The sequence below is a fragment of the Jaculus jaculus genome, chromosome 10, assembly GCF_020740685.1.
Source record: "Jaculus jaculus isolate mJacJac1 chromosome 10, mJacJac1.mat.Y.cur, whole genome shotgun sequence".
In the NCBI taxonomy this organism is placed as follows: domain Eukaryota; kingdom Metazoa; phylum Chordata; class Mammalia; order Rodentia; family Dipodidae; genus Jaculus; species Jaculus jaculus.
Genome location: NC_059111.1, coordinates 94,565,193 through 94,587,572, shown reverse-complemented (window position 1 = coordinate 94,587,572; position 22,380 = coordinate 94,565,193). Strand labels below are relative to the sequence as shown.

Below are 22,380 nucleotides of genomic sequence, written 5' to 3'. Positions count from 1 at the left end.
TTAACCGCTAAGCCATCTCTCCAGCCCTAGGCCCATTTTTTATAGATCACAAAGTGCCATGTATAAATTTAGCCAAGTATGGTGGCTCATGCCTATAATCCCAGCCCTTGAGAGGTGGAAGGAGGCAGGAGGATCAGGAGTTTAAGGCCAACCTCAGCTAGAAAGTATGTTTGAGGCCAGCCTGGGTTACAGGAGGCCTTGTCTCAGAAATATAACAAAAAGAGGACTAGAAAGATGGTTAAATGGTTGAAGGCACTTGCTTGCAAAGCCTGACAACCTGGGTTTGATTTGCCAGTACCCATGTAAAACGGATGGAGTTCATTTGCAGTGGGAGGAGGCCCAGAAGCACCCTTATTCATTCCCTCTCTCTCTCTTACAAAAATTTCAAAAAATATCAAAAAGGAAAAAAAGAAAAGCATCCTTGTAAAATAAAAGGAACACGAATTCTTAGAAGCAAAATCCCAGATTCAAACAACACCTTGCAGTGGGTGAGGCAACACAGGCCTATAATCCCAACCACTTGGGAGGCTGAGGCATGAGGATCATTAATTGAAGGCCAGCTTAGGCTACAGATATATCAAAGTCCTTGCTCAAACATGTTTGTTTGTTTTTTAATAAATAGAAACAAATGGAGCTCCGCAATTCTAAACTACTTGACTTTGAGTGAGTTACTTAACTTCTGTGGGTATGTTTTTTTTTCCTTGTAAAACAGGCAAGATAATAAGAATACCTGCCTCACTGGGATGTTTTAAGGACTACAGATGTGTGTGAATGTGCTGTGCGAGATACAAAACGGGAGGGAAGTGTTGGCTGACGCACTATTAGAATTGGAGTAAATAATCTATGAATCACAACATTGTTAGCCCAGACCCCCTAAGGCCTCCCTCACTTCAGAGCTCCTGGGGATATCTATTTATGAACTGAGCTAAGACCTCCCTCTGGATTCTCGCAGTGCCTGGTATGTTACGTGTTCAGTAAAAGCTACATAATAAGCAGCAGGGAGATGCGGGGTAAGACGGGGTCACGCAGGACAGCACGTCGCCTTCAGAAACAATTGCAATAGAATTGTCTCTTGCAAAGACACGCCTGTCATAAATCCCGGGGAAGGGAAAAGCAATAGTCATGGTGACTCTACTGAATTCAAGGATTCATTCAATAATATTTAGTGAGCACCCGTCACCAGGCAGAGTGCCACGTGGCCAGATATGGACCAGTAAGTAACGCTACCCTTTCCTCATCAGCTGACATCTGAGTAGGGAGACTCGGGCGATTAAGCAAGCAGAAAGTGGCTGGAGGGCACAGCAATGGTACAAAGACAGGGAAGGAAGACCGAAGCTGTTTCAAAGATGCCAGCGAGGGCCTCCCACTTGAAGATGGCTTCAGACCCAGTCTCTGGAGAAGCTGCCTCAGGGCCTGAAAGAGCATGGGTTCAGACTTGTGGGAAGAGAAACAGGAAAAAGGTCACGGGAGCTTTACTCACTGGAAGAAGAGGGACAGGAACAGGAAGTGAGGTCTGAAAGGACACTGGGGCCACACCAGGCACAAAACTGTGGGCTTTTACGCTGGATGGTCTTTGAAACCACTTAGGGATCCTAGTGTTTGGCCAAAGAGTGGTAACTTTTCTGCCAGCATTTAGTGGCAAAACTGAATAGCAATATTCACACTGGTTTCATCTTAATTATTATCTTACCACTTTCCAAAAAAAAAAAAAAAAAGAAGAGATGGTTTGTCCAAAGTAATAAAAGTAAAATACACCATGGCAACACCATATAAATGCAAAGTAAAAATGGGCCGTAGGGTCAAGCAGAGTTCATACGAAATGGACTCCAAGTCTAAATTTGAGTTTAGTAGCTAAGGCAAAAAGGACAAGAGTAGGATAATTCTTCCTCTCAAAAGACAGACTGCAGTTCCTCTAGGGAAGCCAACTTTATACTGGTCCTGAATTTTAAAATAAACCTTTCAATTGAAACAACATGGGAGACATTTTACAATATACTGAACGATGTCCTCAACAACCTTATGAAAACGAGTTAATCAGTTTCACATTATCATTTCTTGTAAGTCCCTTCAGGAGCAGAATATTAGAACTCAATTCAAGCCATGAGATTTTAAAAGATGGTGAATATGTGTCCAAGTGTAAAGGTTTCCAATTATTCATGTTAATCTAAAAATGGGATTTACAGAATTTATAGAATTAAAGAGATCAAACTATGTTTTATTAATTTCCTCCTCTTGGCAAGTCTTTTTATAGTTCAAGCCATCTGGCCTGCAGTATTCTAAAAGAGTGAAGAACACATACTTTGGTTGGTATTAGAGGGTATACAAGACCACTGCACATTATAAGTCAGAAAACACAGTCAGGTTGACAATTATGACAGAGACTGATCAAGGCTCTTTCTTGAGCTTCCAGATTATCTGATTATAGAAGACGGTGGGCTATCACTCTGGAAGCAATTTCCCTAACTTGCTTCTAATACAGTTACAAAGAGTCCCCAGCTCACTATTAAACCAAACACCAGCCTCCCAAAAATGCACACATTAAAACTTCAGCCCTCAATCTGGACTGCCTTTGGAGGAGGCAATAAGGTCTGGTGAGGGAAGGAATGGAGCTTAAATGGCTAGACCCCAGAGACAGGAGAGGACCCTCACCACGCAACTACGGAGGAACGGCCACCTGAGGACGGAGCAAGCAGTGGCCACTGACCAGCCAGGGTGAGGCTTCCCCACCCACATACCTTGATGGCACCTGGACCTTGGGCATGTATAAACCAATGCTGTAAAAAAATACATTTCTGAAGTTCAAGCCACCCAAAGTTAGGTGCTATATTATGACGCCCAGGCAGACTAGTGCAATGCCTGAAAAACACGGGCTGTGTTACTTTAGAAGTTGGTTGAATTCATTCTCTCTTCCTCTCTTTCCCTTCTTCCATCTCTCCTTTTTCTGTACTTCCCTTCCTTCCCTCCTTCCCTCTCTTTTTATCTTTACTTTTGTTTCTTTGTGGGGTTCTTTTGTTGTTGTTCATTGGCTTTTATTTGTCTGTTTTTTGCAACAGCTCAAATTGACCTTGAACTTACAATCCTCCTGCCTCAACATCCCAAGTGCTGGAACTGCAGGCATGTACCACCATACTAACTTGGTTAAACTCTTTAGACATAAAACAAATTCTTGGCAAATTCACATAAAGAATCAGCTGATTAATATAGCCACAAACAACTAATCCATCTGTTATCAGAAGTATTTAAGTGGTACCCTGCAGATGACCAGCATTAAGCCATGTTTTCCATAAATAGTTACTAGGCTTGACTGTCTACAAGAGCATTCCTGTTGGTACCCACTGACCTCTCTTCCAGAAACAATGAAGACCCACAAAACAATGGAAATACCTTTAAGCAACTCAGAAAAAAAAAATGACAAGTAAAGCTTCATGCATCCAAAGATCCCATACAAGACTCTACAGAGCACAATCTAGAACAAGAATCAAAGCCCCTCAGACTGCTCAAAATGGGCTTCAGAGAGCATCAGTGTCACACGTCCCTGCACTTTTTATTCCCGCAACACGTTACCACAAGGCTGAAACTAAGCTTGGAGAAACTCTGCACAAATGCTCAACGTTAACTACTTTCAGAGCCTCACTCCAGGAAGGAAACACATTAAGTAGTCACTTATTATCTTTCCAGAATAACAATCCTTGTTGTTAGTGATTCCAATTTAAGGAAGGGGAAAATAAAGTCCAGAGCAGATGTGATGATTCAAATGTGAACCTGTGTTCTGTCCCACACTGTTTTTACCAGAAAACATTTTTTAAGAGATCTAGTTAGACCTTATTTCAAAGTATGATAGTCAGGTTTTCTTTTCCTTTACAATAGAAACAGCCAATCTATGCCAATCTATGTACCTGACAGCAGAAGCCACCTACAGTCGGCAGGGGAACTACAGACCTTTCTATGCGTGAGTAGAGTGAGCTTAAACTAAGGAGGAGGAGGAGCAGAGATTGTTAAGAACTCACTAGCAAGCTAAGTCAGTCTTCCAAGCCGATTATGCTAAGCAGGACATTTTGTATATGATGAATAGCCTACAAATGCTTCCAGTGAATCATAATAAAGAGAGCCCCTCATCGTAATTCTGGGTTTGCATAAAAGATCACACATTAAAGAAATGTTCGAGATGGGTATCTCTATATAATCATATAAGATGTAGCTTTACTCAGAGCGTATGCAGATCTACATTACACTTTTAAATCGGATTTTATTTTATTCAATTACACATTGTGATTGCTTGTTTCTTAATTACATCTTATTAGAGCCCACAAAATACAAGATAATCCTATCACAACTGATAGCAATTCACAGTGACAAGTCTCTGAAAAAGTTTGCTGGTGCATAAGAACATTCCTTAGCAGTACAGAGTTGTGTGCAGTTAGCAAGTGACGGGAAACAATTTCTGTTCGAAAGTCAATTGAAAGCTCACTAATGCCTTGAATCAGACAGCACTTAGAGCCAATTACTACCCCCAACACATATGCACATAGTTTTTTAATAGTTCAATTAACTGAGTTCTCCACAACACTTCAAGGGAACCAAAAGCTATAAATCTCTTAGCCAACAAAGAACACCATTATCTAAAATTAAGTAAAATCACGCCACCCAGGCATAAAATTGAGCTTAAGGCTGACAAAGTCAACCGAAAACTATACCTCTTTCCTGCTTCCCTATAAAACCCAACATCCTCCAAACAGCATTATCCACAGAGATCCTTGGTGAATGCCTCAGGTATTATGTGTCCAAATACATTTTGGAAATTCTAGGCTATACAAATTGAAATAGGCTTCTTAACTGTAAACATTCATGGGATTTTAGTATGTAAATGTCAAGGAGGAGGGGAGGTAAACATATATAAAAAAGACATGATGCAGTGTTGCATTTCTGTATTTATTTTCATCATTTATTAATCCATATAATTTCCTCCTTGTTTCCCACCCTATCCCACTTATGACAGTTACAAATATACACACACTTTCTTTTTCTTTTTTTGAGGGGTGGTTCAGAGGTAGAACGCAGGGCCACAAGCACGCTAGGCAATCACTTGACCTCCAGCCCCCATATATATATGTTTTAAGGGAATTTTTAACCATATATGAAAATCAAGAAACCTGTCAGATATTACAACTTCAATAACTATCAACATTATTCCAATCTAGTTTCATCTGTACCCCCACTGACTAGCCCTTCTCCCTGATTACTCTGCAGCAAACCTCAAACATTTCTTGAATTAGTGTATATGTTAGACTGTACATATGCATCTTAAGAAAAATGCTTTCAGAAGGACTAGGGAGATGATTCAGTGGTTAAAGACACTTGCGTACAAAGCCTGGGTTCAATTCCCCAGTACCCACATAAAGCCAGACACACAAAATGGTGCATGCATCCATCCACAGTTCGTTTGCAGTGGCTGAAGGCCCTGTGTGCTTATCTTCTTTTTCTCTCTCCCCTTCTCTCAAATAGATAGATTTTTTTTAAAGAATGCTTTAAAAGCCAGGCATGATGGCACACGCCTTTAATCCCAACACTTGGGAGGCAGAGGTAGGAGGATCACCTTGAGTTCGAGGCCACCCTGAGGCTACATAGTGAATTCCAGGTCAGCTTCGACTAGAGTGAAACTCTACCTCAAAAAAAAAAAAAAAAAAAGCACACACATAATATCACTATATCAACTTTTTAAAAAGTTACAATTCCAGGGTGGAGGGATGGCTTAGTGGTTAAGGCGCTTGCCTGCAAAGCCAAAGGACCTCGGTTCAATTCCCCAGGACCCATGTAAGCCAGATGCACAAGGGAGCGCATGTGTCTGGAGTTCATTTGCAGTGGCTGGAGGCCTGGTGTGCCCATTCTCTTTCTCTCTCAAATAAATAAATAAAAATAAAGTTTTAAAAATCCTGTTAAAAAGAAGTTACAATTCCAGTTGTTTCTCCCAACTGAGGTACATTCTAAGGGTTACTCAAACTTCAACATGCTTTAGAATGACTTAAGACTGGCTAAAATGTATATCCAGGTCAGTGTCAGTGGGTCAGTTACTGCCTAGGGTACATTCCTAGCAAGCTCCCAATGGCCACTTTGAGTGTAAGATAATGTCTCCTATAATGTTCAACACAATTACAGACACAAAGTTTTAAATGAAAACAATACTTTTGATACACTTTTTTAAAGTATTTTTAATTTTTTTGTTTATTTTTATTTATTTATTTGAGAGCGACAAAGAGGCAGAGAGAGAGAGAATGGGTGCGCCAGGGCCTCCAGCCACTGCGAACAAACTCCGGACGCATGTGTCCCCTTGTGCAACTGGCTAACGTGGGTCCTGGGGAATTGAGCCTCGCACCGGGGTCCTTAGGCTTCACAGGCAAGCACTTAACTGCTAAGCCAGTTCTCCAGCCCTCTATTATACACTTTTTAAAAAAATACAGTATTCTTAGCTGGTGGCACAAGCCTTTAATCCCAGCACTCAGCACTGGAGAGGTAGAGGTGGGAGGATTGCTGTGAGTTCAGGCCACCCTGAGACTACATAGTGAATTCCAGGTCAGCCTGAGCTAGAGTGAGATGCTACCTTGAAAAAAAAAAAAGTATACATATACATATACATATACATATACATATACATATACATATACATATACATATACATATACATATATATATACATACATACACACACACACACACACACACACATACATATACATATATACATATGTATAGTATTCTTTATTTATTTACATTGGATATGGAAGGGTGTAACAGGGTATCTTGCCATTGCAAATAAACACGAGATGTTTGCATCACTTTCTGTATCTGGCTTTCTGTGAGTGCTGGGGAATCAAACCCAGGTCAGCAGGCTTTGCAAGCAAGTGCCTTTAACCACTAAGCCACCTCCCCAGCTCAAACACCTATTGAATACTGTTCCATTTTACTTTTGTAAGCACTATTACAAAAATGAGCAAAATTCAAAAAAAGGTTCTCATAAAAATCTTTAAGATGTACAATTTTTTTTTGGAGCATGCATTCAAGTTTATTTACAGCAGCTAGTGGCCCTAGCATGCCTTCCTTTCTTCTCTCTCTCTCCCTCCCTCCCTCTCACTTCTCTCTCTCTCTGCTTGCAAATAAATAAAATTAAAGTTTAATTTATTGACCCACACTTATCACCCACAACTCAGCTGTTTCCTTGGCTATTTTTCTGAGACAGGGTCTCGGTATATAGCCCAGACTATCCTCAAACTCTCAATCCCTGCCTCAGCCTTACAAGTGCTGGATCAGAGATGGGTGACCACACCCAGCCAGGTGTTTCTGTCTAATGAATTGACCATTGCATTTCCAAATTTCTGAAATGGCCAATAGACCATAGAAAGACATTTCATTAGGATCCTGCTTGAAACCAATTTTTTAAAATATTTTATTTTTATTCATTGACAGAGAAAGAGGGAAAGAGAGAGAGAGAGAACAGGCATGCCAGAGCCTCCAGCCACTGCAAATGAACTCCAGATGCATGCGCCCTCTTGTGCATCTGGCTAATGTGGGTCCTGGGGAATCGAACCTGGGTCCTTTGGCTTTGCAGGCAAACACCTTAACTGCTAAGCCATCCCTCCAGCCCAAGATGCACAAGTTTTTAATCAACAATGGCAAAGCAACACAGGAGTGAATATTCCTTTATTATTTTGTGTTAAATTGTGAGTTCCATGTTTTTCAAAGCTAAAACCACACCTACAAGGTGAATGAACTTTTGACAGAGATCAGAAGAAAAGCACAGACAAATACAACAGCCTTTTTTACATAATTCTCACAACCAACTATCCTACACACACACACACACACACACACACACACACACACACACACACGCAGGCATGCACACAATGTACACAAAAGAAATGGACAGGGAAGCAACATTCTAGAATATATCTTTCCCAGACCAGTGAAAATTCATCAAGTGGGCTGGAGAGATAGCTTAGCGGTCAAGGCACATGCCTGTGAAGCCTAAGGATCCAGGTTCGAGTCTCCAGGTCCCACGTAAGCCAGAGGGACATGGTGGTGCATGCGTCTGGAGTTAGTTTGTAGTGTCTAGAGGCCCTGGTGCACCCATTCTCACTCACTGTCTCTCTGACTGTAGTAAATAAATAAAATCTTTAAAAAAAAACTTTCATCAAGTCTTGTCTACTTTACTATTTATGAGAAATAAGATTATTGGACAGTATTCCTGTGTTCTTTGTAGAAATTTGTACAATGCAATTTTACAGAGGTTGATGAGGGGTTCCCTGGGCCTGGGTCCTTCAGCTGCCTTGTTTGGAATCTGGGTTCTAAGTGCATTTTGGTTTCATATGCCTTATGCACACAGCATACACAGACTCAAATCCAGGTTTGTTTGTTTTTTTTAGCTGAACTTCAAATTATCAAAACAACTGCCGTTAGTACAGCTGCACGGGCGTGCTGGTGACAAAGGCAATCCTGACACCAGGTCACTGTAGTCGGCCTGGCAAGAAAAGAACAACAGAGTACCTGCTCTAATGCAAACTGCAATGCACTCGCACTCGCTCCTATCTCAGTTCATGTGCTCCCAAATCACAACAGATCCCATCATGAATGAGAAGGTAAAGGACCAAGCACTGGGGAGGCAGCTGGGTTAAATAAAGGCACTTGTTTGCAAAACCTACTAAGCCAGCGTTCGGTTCCCCAGCACTCATGAAAAGCCAGACGCACAATGGGGCACATGTATTGAAGCTCATTTGCAAGTGGCTAAAGGTCCTGGGGTTCTCGTTCTTCTCCCCCCACCCCCCACACACACTTAGTTTCTCCTTGCAAATATATATATATTTTTTTAATTAGAAAACAAGAAACAGGGCTGGAGAGATGGCTTAGCAGTTAAGGCATGTGCCTGCAAAGCTGCAAAGACCCTGGCTCTATTCCCCAGGACCCACGTAGGCCAGATGCTCAAGGGGGCAAATGTGTCTGGAGTTCGTTTGCAGTGGTTTGAGGCCCTGGTGCACCCATTATCTCTCTCTATCTGTCTCTCTCTCTCAAATAAATTTAAAAATTAAAAACATAATGTTCAAAAAAAAAGAAGAGAAAGTAACTGATCAAGGCTTACAACAGTGATTTTCTACTTAGATACAACAAACTCCTCACTGTGCCTCTCATCAAGGGTGTGACCACATCTATCTATAAAGTTATATCTTGAAAAACTTGACCGTATCACCCAGTATTAAAAGTACATGTTGTGCTGGAAGGATGGCTCAACAGTTAAGGCACTTGTCTGTAAAGCCAAAGGACCCAGGTTCAATTGCCCAGAACTAACATAAAGCTAGATGCACAAGGTGGCATGTGTGTCTGGAGTTCATCTGCAATGGCACACCTGTTCTCTCTCTTTGTGTGTATTGGCCTATCTCCCTTGCTCTCTCTCTCTCTCAAATAAATAAATATTTTCTTTAAAAAACTAAACATTGGGCTGGAGGAATGGCTTAGCAGTTAAGGCTCTTGCCTACAAAGCTAAGACCCAGGTTCAATTCCCCAGGACCCACATTAGCCAATGCACACGGAGGCACACACATCTGGAATTCATCTGCAGTGGCTGGAGGCCCTGGCATGCCCATATTCTCCCCCTGCCCTTTCTCTCTCTCTCTCCTTCCCTCTTTCTCTGTCAAATAAATAAATAAATAAAATATATTTTTAAAAAAAAACCTAAATGTTTCCAGGCATGGGGTGCACACCTTTAATCCCAGCAATCAGAAGGCAAATATAAGAGGATCACTGTGAGTTCAAGGCCAGCCTAGGACTACAAATTGAGTTTCAGATCATCTTGGGCTAGACTGAGCCCTTCCAGAAAACAAAACAAAACAAAAACCTATATGCCTCAAAGCTTTCAAGAGATTCCAATGTTAATAACCCTGGGGCTAGAAATAAAGGCATGGATCTCCAAGATCTTAACCTCTATCTATGGCCAGAACATGAAACTAGTTCCCATAATTTCCAGATGCTCTTGGATGTCCCAGGACCTCCTGAAAGGACAGTAGTTTCCTTTGTTCGTTTGTTTGCTTCCTTTGTTTTGATACAAGCCTCGTGTATCCCAGGCTGGCCTAGAACCTGCCATGTAGATGAATGATGACCTTGAATTCCTAATGCTCCTGCCTCCACTTTCCAAGATCACAGCTGCGTGCCACCATGCCCAGTTTACGTGGTGCTAGGGATCAAACCCAGGGCTCTGTGCATGCCAGACAAGCACTCTGTGAACTGAGTCGCATCATTGGCCCCTTGCAGTGGTTAATCTCTGTGTATCCTAATAACGTAATGATATTCTAATAAAATTCTAATGAAATAACAATGCTATGTGTCTTCAAATAACACTGCAGCAACAGTCAACGCTGAGGGGTACAAAGAGCTAGAAACCTAAAAGCCATTTTGAGACGGGATCAAACAGACAGAGGAGATAGTGCTAGAAACAACGTCCAGGGCCAGGCTTAGCACAGAGCAGCCCATCTCCTTTCCCACCACAACTGTCTTGAACCTCAAAGCTATCTGTTCAAAGCCCAGATCAAAGCCCAGACTCTCTCAACAAACTTTACTTTGAATTATGTATGGGTTGGCCAAAATATTCTCTGTGGAGGAAGGAAATTTAACAGGACCCTACAATAAAAGATTTTCTAGGTTTTTGAAATTCCAACTTCTGTGAAGACATAAAAGTTGACGAAAATGTGAGCCTCCAACTGCCTTCAAACCTCCTTGACATCTGTAACCAGTCTGTCTACAAAGCTTCCAATAAGGTCTCCTTGAGTCACAACCAAAGTCTGTCTCCCTAATTAAGCTGACTATTACTGGCCAACATAGAAAAGAGAGAGAGAGAACGTTTAATTGGAAAGCAAATCACCTAACAGTAAATGGTACACACATTTCCCAATTAAAAATCTGACAAGAAGTCACAAAAATAAAATAGCATCTCCAAAATGCTATCGGGCTTGTTTCACACATGGAGAGGCTGCCTCCTCTAAATTTACACCAAACAAAAGGTTAGGGTAGAGGGATCAATAGAAAAGAACGAAGATGTGCTCTTTGCGTGTGGGGGGGGTGCACGCATGCACATTTACCAGTGTGTGTATTGGTGTGTCTCTGTGTGTATGTGTGTGTGTTCCTGTGTGTATGCATACAGCTGTCAAAACTGTACATCAGCAGGTAATCAAGACTCTGTCCATCCATCAGTTCTATTTTGAAGGTCCAGTGACAGGGCTAAAATCCAAACTCTACAGTTAGTGGCAGCCTCCAACAGACTACATCCCAGGCACCATTCCAAGCCCTTCCTCACAGGCCTGAGGGACTCTTCTATAGAGGCCTGGGAGTGGGCCCTTTTAAGCATCAGTCTAGAAATATTTTTATTCAATACTTTTAGACTTTTTTATTCATACTACTTAGAAAATACCCATCCATAAACTATTACAATTACACTATACTTCACTTTTAAGTTATTTTGACTTTTAGCTTCTTAAATGACGAACTCTCAAAAGCATAAAATTGTTATTTAATTAGTTTGTACCATGATGGGAAATAACTATGAGGTTGGGATATTTCCCTGACTCCACCTTCTCTGACCTTACATTAAGCCTCATCTTCCAGTAGTTTTTGTTAGCCCACTATGGAAAGGTGACTGTGATAATAAATACTCTTCTATTAAGTATCTCATTAAAAGCAATACAAGGTGTTACAATATGTTATCTGTTATAGAAATGGCATTTTTGCATATCAGATCAAGAGAATCTTAAAAAAGAAAAACAACTGCTCAATGATATAAAAAGATAACGATAGGCTGAAGAGATGGCTTAGCAGTTAAAGTGCTTGCCTGTGAAGACTAAGGACCCAGGTTTGATTCCCCAGTACCCATACAAGCCAGAGGCACAAGGTGACATATGTGTTTGGAGTTTGTTGCAGTGGCTAGAGGTCCTGGCATGCCCATTTCTCTTTCTCTCTCTCTCTCTCTCTCTCTCTCTCTCTCTCTCTCTCTCTCATAAATAATTAAATTAAAAAGATAATGCTTGAACTGAACAAATGTTTTAAGAGAGCAGACACTATCACTAGCAAGTGACTTATTTTGTAATAAAATGAGAGGTCTATGGCATCGTGGAAAGAAAACAGGCATGTTCCACATGTACCCACAGACTTTACCAACATTAACCTACAATGGGTTTTTGTGCAGCGTGTCAATCAAAGCAACTAGAAAAGGCAATCTTTGTGAGAATTTGAAAAAACTTTAAGGAGAGGAGGAAATCTTAGAGGATGGAAAGAATTAAGACTAATGAATACAATGTCGCAAGAAGAATGACATCGAGATTACAAACTGAACAGACGTACAGAATAGCAACTTCAGAATGACTACACAGTTTGCTAGTAAGAAATACACATTGTCCATTCTATTCTTCCAAGCAGGAGGTCCCCCTCATCCCAAATCCCAAACATCCAAGTCATATCACCATTCCCCTCTCTTTCACTACCTCTGTTTATGAAATTTAACCACCAGGTTCAAAGGCAAAGCAGAGAGAAATACCAACAGAAAATTAGCAACATCCTTATTCCACACCCAAACTTTTGTGTGACCAAAGAAATGTTGACACACAAGCATCAAAGCCTGGCATGGTGGTGCACGTCTTTAATCCCAATACTCAGGAGGCAGAGGTAGGAGGATTGCTTTGAGTTCAAGGCCACCCTGAGACTTCATGGTGAATTCCAGGTCAGCCAGAGCTAGAGTGACATCCTACCTCAAAATCCAAAACAAAAAATAAATAAGTAAGTAAATATAAGCATCAACACACCAGCACCAAAAACACCCAGTCTTATGTTCCTAAGTAACCATGAACCCCCATCCTTACTCAACTTGCTAGTCCTCGGCACTCCATTAATACCTGAACACTTCATAATGTTTGTAAAAAAAAAAAAAAAAAAAAAAAAAAAAACAAATATGTCAAAATAAACATGTTATCCAAGCACAGAGGTGGTCAAGGATAAGGAAGAAAAATGAAGACACAACAGGTTTGAAAGTTTGGTGATGCCCAGGACAAAATCATGGTGATAAAGTGACAGTAACATAGACTGACACAAGAGACTGATAGCCACAAAATCATACTGCACACCATCAGCAGAAGTGTACCCCTGGAAACCTCAAGGGATGGTCCCCACTACTTTATTGCCTACCACCCCACACTGGGGGAGGGGCGGACAATGTAGGCCCCGACATCAATACTAGTCAGTACAGCCCAGAGTCAAAAGCACACAAGGCTCACTTGTATACAGCTGTTTGTTTCTCTAATCCCCCACTCCACTTCCACTGGACGTGACCACTCCTTGCCTAAGTTCTGGATTTCCACCCTGACATGTCATCTCTCTCTCCAAATCTTATACTATCTATGCACAGTTTCTCCCCCAGGGAAGGTATATTCTCAAAGGGATTACCATATCTAACTTCTCTGCAAAACTCAGGGCATCCATTCATCCAACAACTCTTCATCTCATATAGAATAGGTGCCAGGCATCCTATGGCAAGTTCCCATTAAATACCTACTATTTAAGTGAATGTGGACTATAAGGCAGGAAGAAAATAAACAAGCTTTTAAAAACAAGAAATCAAAGTATAGTTCCACAGAGGATTACAATGAGATACTATAAATATGATAGGGAGAGGTCTAAATATCATGATACATCCACAACGAGTATTGTCAAAGCAAGAATATGGACCTATATATACACAAAAGAACAGCATTCACTCTTCATGGTCTACCAAGCATACTATTTCCACAGAGAATTATGCTTTTCTTGTGACATAAAATTGATAATGATTTAATAGGCCTAATCTCAAACTATAGTCCTCTAGTAAAGACCCATAGATGAGTTTTATTGGTCCTTAAGTGGTCATCTATTTATTTATAGTGGGACTTGCTACCTGATACTGGTGGGTCGTTGGTTTAAAAAATAAAAAGACACAGCTGGGCACGGTGGCACACGTCTTTAATCCGAGCACTCTGGAGGCAGAGGAAAGATGGATTGCGGTGAGTTCGAGGCCACCTTGAGACTACATACTGAATTCCAGGGCAGCCTGGGCTAGAGCAAGACTCTAGCTCAGGGAAAAGAAAGAAAGAATAAAGATAAAAATAGTCATCAGGACACTCCAGAACATTCCATGCCCTCAAAGAGCCAAACAAAAGTGGAGTCTAAGGAGAGGGAAAGGGAAGTAGGAGTGTCTGGTTCGTGAAAATATATACGTTAAAATTCAAATGACAATCACATTCAGGTAAGTTGTTGTCATTCCCTGTTATCATCCTCATCGGTGCTAAACTCGCTTGTTTTTAAGGTCTTATCAAAAGTCCACCACTCCCAGGTGTGTTGAGGGATAATGTGGAAGTTGTTTCTGGTCTGCTTTGAAGGAAGAGCATGGACTAGGAAGGCATGACAGGGCAGAAGATGAAGTCAGAAACAGATGAGTGACTTCAAACCCACAATCCTACCCAGCGCCAGGCCATTCCTGGGTGTGAGGCCCGTGGCCATTCACAGGGGGTGGAAAGTGTCCACAGCAGGACAATCTCGAACTCGTGACAGGACGCTTCCGGACCTTGCACCCTCAAGTCCAGGACCGCCGAGAAGCAGAAACTGCTCTGTGAGCGAATGAATGAGGAAGGAAAGGGAAGAAGGAAGGAAGGAAGGAACACACGTCCACCTGGCTGGCTGCTCCAAGCACGCCTTTAGGGGCCCCGGGATGGGGCTGTGTCCCCCCTCGAGAAAAAGCTCAGGGAGGCAGGGCTCCTCCCACCAGCCCAACCCTAGGGACACCCTGGGGGACGGCTGGGGACACACAGTGGGGACTGCTGAGGCCTGGGGGAGGCGAGGAGGAAGGGAAGGGTGGGCAGGGTGGAACCCAGTGCACCCTTCTCCCTTCCAAGGCGCAGTCGAGCCGCGGCCCCCTGTGCCCGGACCCTGCCTCCGGCCTCCTGCCTCCCTCACCTGATCACAGAGATGAGCAGCCCCGAGGGGTCTTTGCTTTTGCTCACTGTGCTCCTGTATTTCCCACCGGCTGCTTCTGCCGCCATCTTGCTACCGGAGGGAGAGCAAGGTGGGCTTGACAGGACCCGGGTGACCGTCAACTCCGTGCTCGGCCACTCCGCTGGAGCATTAGCCAATGGGAGGAGAGCATTCCAGAGGCGCGGAAGTACCACACCCAATCAATGGAGTGAAGAGGCGGGACTAAAGCAGCAGGGTCCGGGCCGCCCGCAGGCGTGTTCGCTCTACGCCTTCTGGGAACGGTAGTTTTTCTGCGATATCTGGAAGCACTGGGAAGCTGCAACTTTGCAAGTCCATTGCACGGTTGTCTTCATTTCTGTGGGTTCAAACTTTGGCCTTTTTCACTGTACTTGCTTTGAGAATTTTGCCAAGTTTGTAATAAAACCTTAAAATCAAGTTTAACTGATGTGGATGCGTGGAGGGATGGCTCCAGTAGCTAATGCAAAGCCAAAGGACCCAGGTTCAGTTCCCCAGGACCCACGTAAGCCAGGTGCACACTGTGGTGCTCGTTTGCAGCAGCTGGAGGCCCTGATGCACCCATTCTCTCTCGCTCGCTCACTTGCGCGCGGTCTCTCTCTCTCTCTCTCTGTCTCATAAATAAATTTAATAACTAATTTAAAGATAAATAAATAAAATGGTTTTATGCTTTATATGTGCAGTTACTAACCTTAAACGTAAGGAATTTTTGAAAGTCCAATAAAGTGCAACATTTAATAAAACACAAATTGTTTTCTTTGATATGTTCTAAGACGAAACATTGCATGGTATAAAATAAATAATAAAAAGTCAGCTAGAAAGGAGATACAAAGGGAATAGAAATGGAAAGACAGGGGACTCAATAGGATGGTATTGTATATATGTAAGCAGAAGAACAGATTAATGGGAGTGAAACCACCTAAGTGAGGTCAAGGGAAGAGCTTGAGTAAAGGAAAGGTGGAGAGAGGGCTGATCAAAATCTAAGAGGATATAAATAAGTCATGTGGAAACATACTTTTTTAGACAATGGAATACTCAGAAGACATAGATGGTTACTAGAATATTTTCAGTGCCAGGGATGAGATACCTTCCAGGGAGTCGTTGGCCAGGGAGGTCCTTGATGCCCCCAAAATATTACAGGTCATGACCGAGGCCCTTGGTTTCCCACTAGGAATAGTTGGTAAGACCCTATTGCTGAAGACTCCACATACTTGGGCTGCAAGGTCACTGAGAAACCCTGCTGGAGCTGAGCTGAAAACCTCCTCCATGGAAACCAGCTGACAGAAAGCTTGAAAAAGCCATGCTGCATGCAGCTCAATGAGAGAGAAATCGCCAGTGAAGATACTCAACAGTGAACACTGCAAGCCTTAAATTTGGCCAGCTAGGCCAAATATGTCAATGGGTGCAATAGTGTCCTGTCTGTTATGGGGGGAAAAAAACCGCTCTCTAATTGGACTATAGGCCCGCTTCCTGGGAGGGAATACGTCCCTGATACTGAAAACCTACAACAGGAGTGGTCATGAGCCCTAGGGCTATAATATCTGGTGGTGTCTGGCTAAATGTATATATTATGCTCACCAAACTTAAGAGTGAACACTTCTGTTAATATTCATACCCATGTATTAATGCTACTCTTACTTTTGGTTACAGAAGCTTCTCTTTTCAGATGGGAGTGAGCTTGGGATGACTCAGAAGGCACCATGGTGCTAAGAAGATGTAACAGAGGAATGCTCAGCACTGCAATGTCTCTATCACACCTTCCAAGGCTCAGGATCCATTGCAGAAGAGGTGGCAGAAAGAATATAAGAGCCAAAGGAAGGGTAGGACTCCTTACAACGTGCTGCTCCAGACACAAAATGGCCAGGATATACATGACCTCACAGTGCCTACACAAGACCATCATAATAAAAGGAAAAGATGATGACATCAAACTAAAAGAGAGACTGATTGAGGTGGGGGGATATGATGGAGAGTGGAGTTTCAAGGGGGAAAACAGGGGGACGGAGGGAATTACCATGGGACATTGTTTACAATTATGGAAGTTGTCAATAAAAATAAATAAATAATTTTTAAGTCATTGGGGTGGAGAGATGGTTTAAGGTGCTTGCCTGTGAAGGCTAAGGACCAGGTTTGATGCCCCAGTAACCTTGTAATTCAGAGGCACAAGGTGGTGCATGCATCTAGAGTTTGCTGCAGTGACTAGAGGCCCTGGCACAATCATTCCTTCTCTCTCTCTCTCTCTCTCTCCCCCCTTTTCTATCTATCTGTCTATCTGTCTGTCTCTTTCTCTTTCAAATAAAGTAAAATATTTTTGAAAAGTCAGTAATATTCTTACACACTGGGAAAGAGCCATCTTGAAAAGAAATTAACAGAATAATCCTATATTCAATAGAAGCAAAAAGAACACAACAGGAATAAATTTAACCAAGATCAAAGATATGTTGAAAACTATACTGAAATGTAAAAAGCAATAAAAAATAGCAAAGAAAACTTGGAAGTAGATGACTCTGTGCTGGAGGGATGGCTTAGCAGTTAAGGCGTTTGCCTGCAAAGCCAAAGGACCCAGGTTCAATTCCCCAGGACCCACATTAGCCAGATGCACAAGGGAGCGTACGCATCTGGAGTACATCTGCAGTGGCTGGAGGCCCTGGTGCGCCCATTCTCTCTCTCTCTCCCTCTTCCTTTGTCAAATAAATAAATAAAAATATTTTTTTAAAAAAATGTGAAGGACTCATGCTTTCTGTTTTATAAACTTACTCAAAAGGTGGCCAAAATAAGGAGGTACCAGCATAGGGATAGACACACAAATGGAATGCAATAGAGAATCCAGAAATAAGTCCATGCATCAATAATCAGGATTCCCATACCATTCAATGGGAGCATCATCTTTTCAATGCATGATGCTAGAAAACGTATCAACATGCAAAAACAGCGAAACTGGATACCTACTTCATACTATATGCAAAAACCAACTCGGGACTGAAGAGCTGGCTTGTGGTTAAGGAACTTGCCCACAAAGCCTACGGAGCCAGGTTCAATTTCCCAGTACCCACAGAGGCCAGATGCACAGGTGGTGCATGTGTCTGGCATTCATATGCAGGGGCTAGAGTCCCTGGCACAATCATTCTGTCTATCTATCTTTCTCCCTCTTGCTCTGCCCCTATCTAAACTAAGTAAATAAGTCAATAAAATATTTTTTAAAAATAAAACTAACTCAAAATTGATCAAACATCAAAATAGGACTTAAAACTCTTAGAAGAAAATTAACCACATTTAATCATGGCCTTAGAATTGACAACAGAGGGCTAGAGAGATGGCTTAGAGGTTAAGGTGCATGCCTGAGAAACCAAAACACCCAGGTTCGGTTCTCCAGGTCCCACATAAGGGAGATGCACATGGTGGCACATGAATCTGGAGTTTGTCTGCAGTGGCTAGAGGCCCTGGCGTGCCCATTCTTGTTCTCACTCACTCTCTCTCTCTCCATCTCTAATAAATAAAAATAAAATCTTTAAAAAAAGAATTGGCAATGGAATCTTAGATATGACAAGAAAACTATGAAAGTGTGAGCAACAAAAGACATAGAAATACATAAATATGACTATATAAAAATTAAAACTCCTGGGTGAGAGAGATGGCTTAGAGGTTAAGGCACTTGCCTGTGAAGCCTAAGGAGTCATGTTCCACTCTTCAAATCCCACTTAAACCAGATGCACAAGGTGACGCAAGCATGCAAGGCTGCGCATGCGCACAAGGTGGCACAAGCATCTGGCAATCGATTACAGTGGCTGGAGGCCCTGGCATGGCAATTGTCTCTCTCCTCCCCCCTCCCCTCCACATACACTCGGTCTCTCATAAAAATAAAGGCCAGTCTGTTAGGCTTGCCTCAAAAAATTAATAATAATAATAATAATAATAAACTCCTATACATCAAAGGACATCTTTCAGTAAAGGAAAAGAACACACCACACAATAAAAGAAAATGTACACAAGTTGTATATCAGAAATTTTTAAAAGTACTCTTAGCCAGTCGTGGTGGCGCACGCCTTTAACCCCAGCACTCGGGAGGCAGAGGTAGGAGGATCGCTGTGAGTTCGAGGCCACCCTGAGACTACATAGTGAATTCCAGGTCAGCCTTGGCTAAAGTGAGGCCCTACCTTGAAAAACCAAAATATAACATATATATTCTTACAACTTAATAATAAAAGATTAAATATATATATTTTTAAACTGAAGCTTGGGAAGATGTCTCAGAGGTTAAAGTTGTTTCCTTACTGTGGGGCGTGGTGGTGCATGCCTTTAATTCCAGTACTTGGGAGGCAGAGGTAGGAGGATTGCTGTAAATTCAAGGCCACCCTGAAACTGCATAATGAATTCCAAATCAGCCTGGGCTACAGTGAGACCTTACAGTGAAAAAAAAAACAAAAAACAAAAAATGGTAGCCAGGCGTGGTGGCACAGCCTTTAATCCCAGCACTGGGGAGGCAGAGGTAGGAGGATCACCGTGAGTTCAAGGCCACCCTAAGACTACATAGTGAATTCCAGGTCAGCCTGAGCTAGAGTGAAACCCTACTGAGGAAAAAAACAAAAAAGTGTTTGTGTTTGCTTACAAAGCCTACTGGCTAGGGTTCAATTCCCCAGCCACCATGTAAAGCCAGAGGAGTATCCATTTACATCAGCAAGAGGCCCAGGAGCACGTGTGTATGCATACACACTTGCAAATAAGTAAATAAAAGCTATAAAGAAAACGTGAAATGGACAGTGGACTTGACTAGACCTCCGTCCAAAGGAGATGTACAAATGACCAACGAAGACAGGATAGAAATGCAAAGGAAGAGTGCCGGGCGAACCTAGGTGGGCAAAGCGGTGTGTCTGGTCTGTTTGTTTCTTTGGACTTATATGCCTGGAACGTGTCAGAGAGGTTTCTGGAATATCCGCTGCCGCCGTCAAGACGTCAGTCCCAAGCGCACTCGTGAAGCATCCGCGCATTCAGTCGGCGGCTGGGGCGTCCCAGTTCGCAAAGAGAATTTCAGTGGAAAAAGTGAAGGCGAAACTTCATGTGTCCGGAAAGAGGCCAGACTGTGCAGTATGGAGTCCTCAGATGAGGAGGATGAAGAACTCCAGTTCATTGAGAAAGCCCAAGAGCAGGAAGCAGAGCCTGCGGGAACAGGAGGGGGACTCACCTGGTGACCCCCGTTGGCGGCGTGTACAGAACCGAATTAGTGCAGATGTGGACGAGAGAGATCGGCTCGACGTCGGAAAACAGCGCAGCCTGAAGGCGGCGGGAGAAAGAGACCCTGGAGTAGGAAGGGGGTGCTTGGCGCCTGGAACGAGGAGGCAGCGGTGAAGAAGAGGAGGAAGAAGGCGATGATGCGGGAAACAGAGCGGCGCCGGGCACGGTGCGTCCGCGAGCGCAGGAGAGGAAAAATGCAGAGCTGGAGCTCGCGGAGCTGGAAGGTGAAGGGCGTTCGGGAGAGGACCCTGAAGCGCTGGAACGGGGGGGGGGGGGGGGGGGCGGGAACGGAAAGCAAAACGAATGGCCGAGGAGAGGCGCAAGCACGCAGAGAAGATTCTAGAAGAGGGGGCCGAGGAAGAGCTGGAGGAGAGAGCAAGCGGTCCCCGGCCGCGCTGCACGCGCTCAACGCTGATGATGAAAATGAGGAGGAGGAGGAATACGAAGCGTGGAAGGGTCCCAGAGCTAAAAAGAATCAAGAGGGACCGAGAAGACCGAAGAAGCACTGGAAAAGGAGAAAGCAGAACTTGAACGCGTGCGAAATCTGACCGAAGAAAACAAAGGCGAGCTGAGCTTCGTGCAAATGGCAAAGTCGTCACTAACAAAGCCGTTAAGGGCAAATTACACATTTTTGCAGAAGTACTATCACCGGGGTGCCTTCTTCATGGGTGAGGATGAAGAAGTATACCAGAGAGATTTCAGCGCACCAACCCTTGAGGATCATTTCAACAGAACCATTCTTCCTGAAGTCATGCAGGTCAAGAACTTTGGGCGTTCTGGTCTTACTAAATACACCCACCTTGTGGATCAAGATACCACTTCATTTATTTATTTATTTATTTATTTATTTATTTATTTATTTATTTATTTATTTATTTATTTATTTGAGAGCGACAGACACAGAGAGAAAGACAGATAGAGGGAGGGAGAGAATGGGCGCGCCAGGGCTTCCAGCCTCTGCAAATGAACTCCATCGCGTGCGCCCCCTTGTGCATCTGGCTAACGTGGGACCTGGGGAACCGAGCCTCGAACCGGGGTCCTTAGGCTTCACAGGCAAGCGCTTAACCGCTAAGCCATCTCTCCAGCCCAAGATACCACTTCTTTCAACTCAGCTTGGAGCCAAGAGAGTGCACAGAACACCAAGTTCTTTAAACAGAAGGCAGCTGTGTACGGGATGTCTTTGAGCGACCATCTGCCAAAAAGCAGAAAACCACCTAGAGTTTTAACTTACTCCGACTGTGGAACACAAGAGGAATTCTCAGCATCTCTGGTCTTCAGCTATCTTTTCCCATTACTTTCATAGTTCCTGTATCAAGCCTTCTGGACTTAATGCTATAACTTGTGTTTGAAGGTGCTTTATGAAGGTTTGGACTCATATTGAGAAACCCACAGAAAAGCACTAACAAGGTAGGATTAGAAACTTCCCACTGAAAAATCCTGAGTAATTTTTGGTTTCTCTACTGTGGCTTCCCATATTGACTTGGGACTATTCTGAGTTTCTTTTTCCAGCCCCTTAGTTTGGGTCAGAAATGTGAAGATGTAAGTGAACAATGCATTACATCAACCTGAGGGGTAGGAGTGGTAAACCAGGAAATCTAAGCTCAATGAAATCTGTTTCTGAATTTTTGGATTGAGTCAGTTTTTCTAAGTAAACACACTTTTTGATCCATTTGTATATGTGTGATGAAATAAAAGAATCACCTACCAGGAAAAAATAAAAATGCAAACGAAAACAATGAGATACACTTCAATACACTCCACATTCACTGGATTGACTACAATTTTATTTTATTTATTTTTATTTATTTATTTATGCTTTTGTTTTTGGTTTTGGAGGTAGGGTTTCACTCTAGCCCACGCTGACCTGGAATTCACTATATAGTCTCAGGATGGCCTTGAACTCACAGCGATCCTCCTACCTCTGCCTCCTGAGTGCTGGGATTAAAGGCATGTGCCACCACGCCCATCTTATTTTACAAAAAAAAAGGGGGGGGGGCGCTAAAGAATCATGTAGTACAGTCGGATTGCCTGGATTCAATGACAGGGCTCCACTGACTGACTAGCCTGTCTTTGAAAAGTGACTGAACTGCTCTGTGCCTCGGTTTTCTT

General features: G+C 42.9%; 1 protein-coding gene, 1 non-coding gene and 1 pseudogene across 2 annotated transcripts in view; 1 reads left to right on the top strand and 2 right to left on the bottom strand.

Moving 5' to 3' along the window:
* Exoc4 (exocyst complex component 4) overlaps positions 1-15,124 on the bottom strand; it is a 771,875-nt gene extending 756,751 nt beyond the window's left edge. The window contains exon 1 of the mRNA XM_004661198.2: positions 15,010-15,124. Coding sequence (XP_004661255.2) covers positions 15,010-15,095 — 86 coding nt within the window. The 5' untranslated portion in view covers positions 15,096-15,124. The remainder of the gene's footprint in view (positions 1-15,009) is intronic.
* LOC123464280 lies at positions 7,325-7,458 on the bottom strand. The gene has a single exon (XR_006639509.1). It is a non-coding gene; the product is annotated as a small nucleolar RNA SNORA2/SNORA34 family (small nucleolar RNA).
* Positions 15,125-19,284: 4,160 nt separating the features above from the next.
* Positions 19,285-21,489, top strand: LOC123463979 (annotated as a pseudogene).
* Positions 21,490-22,380: the final 891 nt, after the last annotated feature.